The sequence below is a fragment of the Helianthus annuus genome, chromosome 3 (genome assembly GCF_002127325.2).
Source record: "Helianthus annuus cultivar XRQ/B chromosome 3, HanXRQr2.0-SUNRISE, whole genome shotgun sequence".
Lineage (NCBI taxonomy): Eukaryota > Viridiplantae > Streptophyta > Magnoliopsida > Asterales > Asteraceae > Helianthus > Helianthus annuus.
Window position 1 is genome coordinate 163,580,461 of NC_035435.2, and position 12,154 is coordinate 163,592,614.

General features: G+C 38.8%; 1 protein-coding gene across 1 annotated transcript; it reads right to left on the reverse strand.

Moving 5' to 3' along the window:
* Positions 1-854: 854 nt before the first annotated feature.
* LOC110932460 (nuclear transcription factor Y subunit C-3) lies at positions 855-1,442 on the reverse strand. The gene has a single exon (XM_022175792.2). It carries the CDS (start codon positions 1,332-1,334, stop codon positions 981-983), a length of 354 nt encoding a protein of 117 aa, XP_022031484.1. The 5' UTR covers positions 1,335-1,442; the 3' UTR covers positions 855-980.
* Positions 1,443-12,154: the final 10,712 nt, after the last annotated feature.

Below are 12,154 nucleotides of genomic sequence, written 5' to 3' on the forward strand. Positions count from 1 at the left end.
TCAAGACAAAATACTTTTTTATATATGCTTTTATTCTATTATGTAAGATTTGGATCCAAATAACTTTTTTTATACAAAGATAATATTTAAAGCTATTAGAATTTAATTTCTGAATTTACAAGTGTAGCTAACATGGAAAACCACAAAATTAGAAAACCAATGAATATAAACATATGCTAGCAGCTGCTTGTTTTTATTCATAAACTATGGGGTTTGTTTTGTGTAGCACCCATAGGATAGAATCCCTACAAAAGAAAAACCTTTCCCTTTTTAAGCACTTTACAGTTTACATCACGCAATATTCAACCTCATTTTTGATAACTAAACATCTCCATTTCTTTTTATAGAAGGTCAAAAAATATATGGACGTGTTTATTTCAGAAGAATACATGGTGAAGCGAAGAATGGAGAAGAAGGCCGCAAAGGGTGGCGCATGCAAGAACGATGATAAGACGGGTGAAAAGATGACGAAGAAAGGTCACACGCCATCACATGTTCTTCCAGACGCATTTGGGGAAAAATCGGTTTTTAGTTTTTGCTTCTCGCCTTGAGATTTGTATGTCAGTACTATACATGTAGCATTAGATTATTGAGGATCGCTTTGTTATCTTTGTTGGCTCTACATTTGTCCAAATATTAACCATATGATGCAAAGATAGCATTTTTATTAACTAATATTATTCGGTCTTTTCTAAAAAAAAGATTAAATTATTAATTAATTAATTAGTCATTCGAGTAAGTTTCGACATTGCATCTTATTTTGTACGTTGATACATAATACTCAACTCATTTAACATGTTGTAACTCATAAAATGAGTGTGATTGTTGAAAACACACACACATAATGATGGAAATACCATTAAACAACTTAAAACATATGTCACACATCCATTCACGTACATACTCACAACCTTAATTATAAGTTTTCATGAGCTAGACCCAAACCACTTACATTAAAATAGTTCATCTACTGTTTCTTTTCAAGGGGCATGATCTTCATTCAGATCTACACGTTGAGAAGCACTAGGATGAACCAAATCAACAAGAAAATCAAACACATCGGTGGTTGCAACCGCGGATGCAACATCTTCTTTGTGTATAGTTCTTCTCTTGCCTTGGATGGTCATGTTCCAAGATCTCTTAGTCAATTCCACAATGAAAAGCTCACAAGCTTTTGAGAACACGAGTGGCGCCTCTCCCGAGATCATCTTCACATCCACGCTTGATTTTTTCATGATCTTCTTGATCCTTGCCAATGGCAACAAATGGGGCCCCGTTCGCCCTGATATCCCCCCTCCAGATAAAATCCTTGAATACGTCCCCGCCTGCCTCATCTTAGATCTCAAGACAACACGCGATAACTAAATTATCGATCCGTTGATAATCTCTTATTGCTTTATTGCTTTATGTTGTAGTATTGCAAATATACACAAAAATGAATGATTTAGTTTTATGTTATCACGTTATTAAAAAAGATTTTATGAGCAAGCAAGATAGTGTGATAAGAGGGATAAAAAAAAAAAAAAAGAATAATTTGGACCAAATTTGAAGAGAGAAAAAAAGATGATATAATCAAGATTACATGAATAGATGAGATGATGAGAAATGACCAACCTTTTGGTATTTATATATTATAAGATGAAAAATGATTGTAAAATAAATAAATAATAGTAACAATAGGGTTTGAAGGAGGCCGGCCATGTTCGAGGTTCGCCATCTTGCATGCAAAACATACGATTATGAGAAAATTAAATAATACTTAGGTGGCCGGCTATTAAGCGAGCGTTGTTTAATTTTGTAAAGCTATATCATTACTTTGAAATGGATTGTATTTTACGTACTTTATTTAAGACATTGTCCCTTAGGGTTAGACCATATGTAGTGGTTTAGCTCAAGTATATTTTCAGGGGGTGCGGTCGGGTTTTTTGCCTAAAAAATACACTAATTTTTTTTTCAAGGGGTGCGCCCGCCCACCCTGGGCTTCACCTAGGTCCGCCCATGCCTCCACCATGGGGCGTTTTGCGACAAGTGGCGGTCCAGTCAGCATGGGACATTATTGGGGGTTATTAAAAAAGTGTCGTAGTAGGAATAATGCCCAATAACGCCCCTTCCAATCATTAAACAATTATTTTTTTTATACAGAGGAGGTTAAAAAAGGGTCTACATATTCACACACCTTATTCCCTATTTCCACACCCTTCTAGACGCCTCGTATAGCCCTATACGAGGCGTATAAGGTTGCTTTTCCCGACCAGCTTCTGCACCTCGTACAACGTCACATCAGTCACATCAGACGGGGAGTCTAGCCCTGTACGAGGGGTCAATACGAGGGTACTTAGACGCCTCGTATAGACCTATACGAGGCGTCTTGGGCTGACCGATTTGACTATGATAAGACTATGTCTGACATGACTTAAAGGCATACGGGGAGTAAAGAGCTATACGAGGCGTCTTTAGCTCACATAAAATGCAACCTACAGTGCATTCTTGGTTCACACCCGAGCATTCAACAAACACTCACATTCACACATTCTGTTTCTTCTTGTATTTATTCGAAAGACTCTTGTTGTCTGTATTTGCGTTCTTATCATCCCGGAGTGTTGAAATGTCATCATATTGGGACGGCAACTATATCTTCGGGCAGTATTCTATCGAAAAGTGGGGGCATGAAAGCGTTCCGGTAACAGTTATTAGCTTAACAGTTATTAGCTTAAATGTTTTAACGAAAGCATTCTGGAGAGTCCGTACTTAAAAAAGACGGTATAAATTACTATTTTATTATTAATATTTTATTATTATTATTATTATTATTATTATTATTATTATTTTATTATTATTATTATTATTATTATTATATTATTATTATTATTAATATTGTCGATGTTACAGGTTTTCAACTCCTTAGATGAACTAAAGAAACGGATACAAGAAATAGCAAACGCGGATGGTTTCGTTATTGTCACCTGTCGATCAAAGAAAATCGGGGGAAGAACCGGGAGGGTATGGCTTGAATGTAATCGTGGTGGTGAGCACCAGAGTACAGCAACACTTAGAAAAGCTGGAAGCAAAAAAACCGGTTGCCCGTTTTACCTGCTGGCTGTCCGAAACCACCCGTATGAAACCTGGGAGATAAGACGGAACAATTGAACATAACCACGAACTTTGTGAGGACCTGTCGGCCCACGCGTTTGTGCGAAGGTTTACTCCAAGCGAAATGAAACTGATCGAGCAGCTGACAGCTCAAAACATGGAGCCGTGCAAAATATTTCAAACGATAAGGAAGCAGGACCCCGACAGGTTTCATGTTCAGAAAGACGTTCAAAACGTTGTAGCGAAGATTAAAGCCGAACAAAGACAAGGATTGACTCCCATGCAGTCACTAGAAAATGTGCTGATAAACAACGACTTTATTTACGAGACACGGGAAGAACCCGGAACAGAGATCGTAACAGAGATCTTCTTTCTTCATCGGGACTCGAGAGTCATGTGGCGTGCATTCCCCCACGTCATGATGATCGATGCGACGTACAAGACAAACATATACAATATGCCCTTTATCCAGATTGTTGATATGACGCCTACCAACAAATCGTTTATTATCACACATGTCGTTGTTAGTAAAGAACGGGGTGATAACTTTGTGTGGGTGCTTGAGAGGGTTAAGTCAATGTTGGATGAATGTATGGAGCCACGTGTGATTTTAACGGATAGAGACCTAGCCCTTATGGGCGCGTGTGCTAAAGTATTTCCAGACGCCTCCAGGCTTCTTTGCAGGTGGCACATACAACAGAATGTTATGAAGCACTGCAAGGGTGCCTTCACAGACGAAGACTGGAAGAAATTTTTGTCATTCTGGGGGACATTGCTTGAGTCTCCATCCATACCCATCTACGACTACCACTTGCGCAACATGCGAAAGCGACTTGTGGAGTGCAAACGTTCTAGTAAGTTTTTCTAATAACATACGACTCACCTATGCAAATTTTATTAAATTATTTTTACTTTTTAGGAGTCTTCAAATACGTGTACGATAACTGGCTAAAAGACTATAAGGAGATGTTTGTCTTTGCGTGGACTGATAAGAGGCGCAACTTTGGTAATCGTACTACAAACAGAGTTGAGAGCCAACACGCCAACTTAAAGAGATACGTCCTAGATAGGAGCTCGCTGGACCGTGTAGTTGGTTATGTCCGGGATATAGTTGAGACACAGTTCGGTGAAATAAGAAAGACTTTTCGAGAAAGCATCGAAAAAACAATGAAACACCACAAACACCCGATGTTTCAACACCTACTTGGAAAAGTATCCCATACATCCCTTGACTTGTTGCATGGAGAGGCAATTAGGAAGCTAGATGTCTTGGAGCGCTTTAATTCATCATGTGGTTGCCAAATGTGGCACAGCTGTGGGTTGCCCTGTGCTTGTAGGATAGAAAAGTACATGCGTGAAGGTAATAATTGTTAAACGTACAACACTTGTGTGATATATTTCCTTTTTTTCATTTTACTTAAACAATATTGTTTTTAACCGTGCAGAGCGTCCGATTCAACTCGAAGACATAGACGTCTTCTGGCGGAAACTTAACTTCCAAAGTTGTAAATTGATAGACGACTCCGTTGACGTGGTCGAAGAGCTAGATGTTGTTAGACAACAATTACAGTCGCACCCCCCAGCTCAGCAAAAAAGCCTGCTTTCAAAGATTAAAGCGGTGTTGACTCCAACGAAATCTACCAAGAAACCACCGGTTGTCCAACAAAATACTCGTGGCCGACCAACAACAAAGCAGGTACAAGAAAGGTTGGACGAGGCCTCTCGTATAGATGAAGAATTAAGGAGAAGCTCCTTCGGTGATGCAAACACGTGCTTTGAAGGTTCACGACAAAGTAAGTACGATAAACCTCGCCACAGCTCGTACGTTCCGTCTCAGGCCTCACAACAGTCGGTTATAAGGTCCCAAAAACCCAAAGCGAGCCTAAGCCGTTCAAAGAGTTCTAAGAAGAAAAAGACACGAGATGATCACGGTTTTCCTTTAATCATTGGGGACGAGTACGTGGGAATCATCGAACGGTTTAAGTCTGCCATTCCGCCAGTGTTCCATCCGTACGTCTCGTGCATACGAGATGTGATGCCGGACGGTCATTGTGGGTTTTGGTCTGTGGCTGTGGGCTTAGGGATGGATCGGAGTTCATGGGGGCTTATTCGAAGGGACCTTGTCCAAGAAATGGATCAGAACGAATCGATCTGGTTCCCAATATTTGAAGCATGGGCTGAAGGTTATTTTTACACGCATCGTCAGGGCCTAGTTTGGGATTCAGTGGCCAGTTATGGGGAGAATCACTGGATGGACTTCCCCTTTGCAGGACTTCTTATTGCACAAACGTACGGTATCGGGGTGCACCTGTTAACGACAACCATGGGTGCGAGTTCCACTTACTTCCCAATACTAAGTCCTCCGGCTAATCAACAACCATTATTCATAACGCTTACACATGTTAACGAGAACCACTTCATACATGTTAAGCTGGAAGAGGATTATCCTATGCCACCAGCACACGGGCTATGGTTGACCCACTGAAGACCCCATACAGAACAATGGGAAGATATGTACTTGCCACGTCTAGAATGGTATACATCGATAATGAATCCTCGGCCAAGATCAAACCCCAGTCTTAATTACATAGATAGTTATACGGAAGAATGATTTTTGTAACTAATAGTATTTTTTTGTAATTAATAGTATTTTTTTGTAATTAATAGTATTTTTATGTAATTAATACTATTTTTTTTGTAATTAATAGTATCTTTTTTGTAATTAATAGTATTTTTCTATAATTTTCTACAAATTCTATAATTTTTATTATAATTTCTATCATTATTCTATAATTAGAATTCATTAAAACAGGTTAATAAAATTTTAATAAAAAAATACAAGTAAACGCCTCGTATAGAGCTAGACGGGTCGTATACGGTTGACCAAAAGACCATTTAGCCCCTGATATGCCCCCAATCTAGGCTTATTTCAGGGGCTAAAAAGTAATTTTACTTAATCCAGACGCCTCGTATAGAGCTATACGGGTAGTCTATTTGAGCGGGTTTTTGAAAATTTAAATTTTGAATATCTGAATTTCAAAATTTGAATTTTTTGAAAATGGACGCTTCGTATAGACCTGTACGGGTCGTTTATTTGAGCGGTAACAATTCTTTTACTTTAAATTTGAATTTTGAAAATATTTTATGTTAATTACTATTTTACCCTGAAAGTCCCCAGTATAGCCCTTTAACAGGGGCTCAAAGGTAATTTAGAAGCCTAGACGACACGTACAGGTCTGTACGAGTAGTACAACTGAGGCGACAACTTTAACACCTTTTCCTTTTTTAATTATTAAAAAAGTTTTATTAAATGACCATTTTGCCCCTGTATAGCCCCCAGTATAGGCATTATTCAGGGGCAAAATGGTAATTAACCACTCCAGAAATATCTTTTTGGTTTGGTTAATTACCATTTTGCCCCTGAAAAATGCCTATACTGGGGGCTATACAGGGGCAAAATAGTCATTTAACAAAAAGTTTAGACGTCTCGTATAGCTCTATACGAGTCGTCTATGTTTCGTATAAGTCTGGGGGGGGCCCTAGACGACACCGATTACACCCCCAAACAACAAAAACACACACATACGCACAAGACAGAGCTATACGCCTCGTACGTATTTCGACCGTATTTTTGAAGATTTGAAGCATCACCGGTACGTATTTCATCCCGTAGTTAAGTATTTTTGCCTCGTTTTTGCCTTTAGACCGTAGGTTTGCCCTGAAATTTGATTTTTGTTGGGTTTTGGGGGTTTGACTATAATGTTGAAGATGAACCAGTAGAACAGGACGCCGAGTATAGCCCTATACGAGGGCTATACGAGGCTCTGATTTTTTTTTTTTGTAATGTTATTATTATTATTATTATTATTATTATTATTATTATTATTGTTATTATTATTATTATTATTGTTATTATTATTATTGTTTATTAATTATTATATTATAAATATTATTATTATTACTATTATTATTGTTATTATTATTATTATTATTATTTATTAATTATTATATTATTATTATTATTATTGTTGTTATTATTGTTTATTAATTATTATATTATACATATTAATATTATTATTATTATTATTATTGTTATTATTATTATTATTTATTAATTATATTATTATTATTATTATTATTATTGTTATTATTATTATTAATTATTGTTAATATTATTATTATTTATTAATTATTATTATTATAAACATTATTATTATTGTTATTAAATATTATTATTATTAATGTTATTATTATTATTATTATTATTTAATTATTTACTTATTTATTTATTTATTATTGTTTTTATACGTATACGGTATTTATTTGCAGATTGATTATGGAGGACGATCTGATTCCGGGCGATGACATTCACGTAGAGCCGGTTCACCAGGGTCCACGACGGAGACGGCGACCGCCTGTGGATACGCTGCAGGGGCATCCATATCTAGAGTTTCCCGACGGCACCGAGGCCGCCCGTCATTGCCAGAAGCTTAAGAGGATGTACATTGGATCGCATGCAGCGATCGACTGGGATGCGATGGACGAGATAGCTGAGACGCCGAGAGTGCGTCGGTTTATACCTGTCGATTCTCCGTGGCATCCTCTTTTTGATTTGGCGCACACGCCGACCTACAGGGAGCTGCTGGTCGAGTTCCTTTCGTCATTCACATTTTACCCTCCTGGGGTCCCAGTGCCGCTCCCGCACCCAGGTGCTCCTCCTCCGCCTGAGGTTTCTTTCAGGCTTGCTGGCGTTATGCGTTCGATGACGCTAGCAGAGTTTGCGGTGCATTGTGGTTTATACATGCAGGAGGAGATCGAGACTGAGATTTACACAGCGGGGCTAGTGGTGGTTGAAAAACCCACTCTTGTAGGGTTTTGGCAGGTGATTGCGGGGGCGGATCATTGGGAGCACGAGAAGTCGAAGGGGAGGGTGTCGTTTGTTAGGGACCCACTGTACAGGTATGTACGTTTATTATGGCAATTATTGTGATTATATGCACTGTTTATTAATCTCTGTTTTTTGTATTTCGCTAACACTATCTGCAGGTATCTGCACCATTTGCTCGCTACTTCTATTTCAGCGCGCGGCTACAGCCGTGAGTGGTGTACGCCCACAGATCTTTTTTTCCTTTATTGTTTGTTGTATAGGAGGCCGTGCGCGCTAGCACACGGTCTAGCCCAGTACTACGCCTCCGCCCATCACCGGCAGGAGCGCGGATTTTTGTATGGCGGGGCGTACGTGACCGTCATTGCCCGTTCATTGGGCCTCGTACCACACCAGGACCCACATCTACGGACGCCGCCAGTCATGCCGACGCGGATGGGTTTTCAGACGCTGTGTGCGATGAAGGTAATCAAGAGGTTCGCTGTTGGCCCGCGGTTTAAAAACCGCGAGGGGGGCGTATGGACAGAGGAGGCCCTACCAGAGCATTTCGAGCCCGTTCATCCTCCTGCAGATCCTGCTGATGCAGTGCCCGTGGAGGACCCTCCGGAGGATGTAGACGGTGCAGCGGTGCCACAGCCACCGCCACCTGCCGGGGTGTAACGCCCGGCTATTTTGTACTTTCCATTTATAGAAGATTTTGTTCGTAATCTATTTTTGGAAACCTTGTATTCTTGTAATCATTTCCTTTCTTTGTAATCTTTATCAAATCGAGACTTGGATCATTAATGGAACTGGTATTTTGTTATGTATATGTTGTACGCACTCTAATTAAGCTCGTATGTCCAACTTCATGAATCAATCGATGCTTAATCATTACCCTTGGAAACTATGTGTGAAACTTGTAATTTAACTAAACTTATGCCTTGATCGTGTTTCAAACAAGAACGACACTTGATTTGACACTTATACGCTTTATCATACTTGGTTTATAATCCTCATACTTAATCATAACTTATTCTATGCTGTTGTGACAAGAATGGCCCTCGAAACACCTTAGATGCATCAATTAAACAACTATAGGGGCCAAATTGTATCAAAATGAAACTTGTTTCCGAACCACAAGGGGCTCGCGGCCCGCATTAACTAGCCTGGATATCCCAGGCGGGCCGCATGAGGCCCAGGTCTGCAGACCATATGGATGGTCGCGACCAGCCTCCATTTTTGAGCGGGATTTCGAGTTTAAACCGAGTTTAAGCTCTTGTAAACACCTCTAAACAACCCTAATCACCTCCCTATAAGTACCCAAGCTTTCCCAAGCACTTGGACACTTTCACCACTCTCAAATCTCACCAAAACACTCCCAAATTCAGGCAAGAATCTGTATTTTCGGACAGATTCATACTCCTACACTAAACTTGGTATAACTTGCTCATTTCTTGATGAAAACACTTGATTCTTCTTCCTATTTGCTTGGTTAATCATGGAGTTTGATTCCTTGACTTCTCCTTGGAGAAATCAGACCTGGAATTGCTCCGAAATTGACCAAAAACTTTCTGTTTTGTTACATCTTATGCAAACTTCATCCAACTTGTGTTTAACACAACTCAAACCAATGTCCTAATGCTTACAACCTCTCTTATGGTTGGTTAAGCTTAAAAACATGGTTGAGACATCTAATTCAGAGGTTAAAACCTCATAAACTTTCTGTTTTAGTTAGGGTTTTACCCACAAGTTGTAACACCCTAACACGTAATTAGCGAAAGTCGCAGCGGAAGTTCGTGCCATAAAAATTCTTTCACTATAAACCTTACGTCTTACTTGAAAGTTCACTTTTAAAATAACTCTTTTATATCGAATACAACAAACTGACTCTATTATAGAATAAATCATAGCTTATGTACAACAAATTTACATCCTTAGACAACCCCGTACAATCCCTTAAGTGACTCGGTCTTCGATCTTTATTCCTTGATGATCCTCCGTGACCCGCACAACCTGCATTCACCACATACATTCAAAAACATTAGCACACAATGTATAAACAAGATCATTCGCATACACTTCACATCTCGTTCTTTATCAAACTTCAAGCATTTCATCTGCGTATCCATTTCCTGGCGAGGCTTCATGAATGTACCTGCATTACTTATCATTCTCAAGGTACACCATTAATAACGTTAATCCTCAATGTGTCAAAATCATACACATATATGTACTTACATACCCACATACATATACATCTACATGCGTACATACACTCATACATACCCTTATACATACCTACATACACAACTACATACTTACATATCCTTCCTACAACTAGACATACGTACATACACTCATACATATCATTAAGCATAACTACATATCCTACTACATACGTACACTTGGAGTTATAAACATACATACGTGTATGCCTACATACATGCTTACATAACTTCTACATACGTATACAAATACATACAAGCACACAAACTTGCTTATCTACATATGTACATACTTTAACGAACACATACTAGATCACGCGTACCTCTTACATAATCATACATTATTAACGTGGGTCTTAGACTTAGCTTTATAGCCCATAAACATCCAAGGAACCTTCAAAATCATGTTTGGAAAGTCCACCGTAGTCCACGGATATCAAACCGAAGCCTACGGTACATAAATTAACTTAAATAACAAGATTTCAACTTTTGGGACTTGGGAAGGCCGTCACCGACGCCCCTAGGGCCGTCGGCGACGGGCCTTGCATTTACCCGTAGCCCAAAAACACGGAGACAGGTAATTAACCCGTCAGCACAAAAACTGATTTTCTAGATCCCGTCGGCGACGCCCCCATGCCCGTCGGCGACGCCCTCTAGATTTTGCATTTTTCTGCAGCTCCGTTTCGTCGTCCGTACGCACTAAAACACGCATAACTTTTGAACCGTTTACCCGTTTAACCTCCCGTTTCTTCCTACATGCTTGTAAATTCACATTCTATCATATGAACTTAAAATCCCATATCCGGATTAAGGAAATTCTTAACTTACACTATCGGCTTATTATTCACTTATGAATTATTCGACCCGTTATGGGTATTTATACATTAAAAGGTCTATAACATACAAAACCCTATACTTCACTTTCATACTTGTCCAAGACATTACACTAATCAATAACTTGTTTCTAAACTACTTATTAAGATCGTTTGCCCAAAATACCCATCGAGGGCATTTTGGTCAACTTTAATCCCATCATTTACGACGAAAGACTTTCCTACATATTTAACCTCAAACATCATGTTTAATTAATTTCAACACTTTATTACTTACTTGAACTAAGAAGTGATTACGGAAATCACTTACCTTGTAAACCTCATGCTTCTTACTTGATATGTTGCTTCCCTTGTCTTGCTAGCTCCGAAGGTACAAGTCCGCCTTTCCGAGGACCTATCCTTCATTATCATTTACATACACACACACGTTAACCCACAATCTAATACTAGCTAACCACATCCACAATCGACTTTCATGTCACATTAACTTCCAAGCATTCAATGTCAACACACACATTGTGACCTTATCCATCTAACATATTACGCAATCATCACACCACACAACATGTCTATGAGAGTCATGTTACATTCGTAGTTTTTGCATAGATTCTAGGGTCATTAGTTTAACCATAGTATTACTTATATCAAGGCAAGTTTACTTCCTACTTGTTGGGTTTCTTAGAAGTCAAACCACCAAACTTTTCCACATCTAGACTAATCGTTGTAACATGGACCTACATCAATGTTTTCAATTAAGATTCTACATACCATCCCTAACAACACATGACTTGCATGTTTACCAAGCTAATGGATCACATAGTGTGTATCTTTTACAACAACAAGGTTCATGGACCTCTAAGGTGCCATCGTTCACCAATTGCATAACTATTATACTTGCAACATGAAATTCATTCAAGACACCTTCATTTTTTTTTTCATATTTACTAGCAACTAACACAACCAACTCATTATACTAGTCATTCACAATTTCAAGGACACCATATCATCTATTATCACTAGTTAGGCATTTTATCAAACACTTGGTGTGCATACAACTTACTAAGCGTAGTTTACAACTAGTTTAAGCATAGTCATCTCCTTCCAAGTTCCAATCACTAAGAGAGTGCTCAATATCACAT

What these genes read in the sequence shown, in the direction of transcription:
- LOC110932460 (XM_022175792.2), bottom strand. Translation starts at nt 1,334, where the DNA reads ATGAGGCAGGCGGGGACGTATTCAAGGATTTTATCTGGAGGGGGGATA.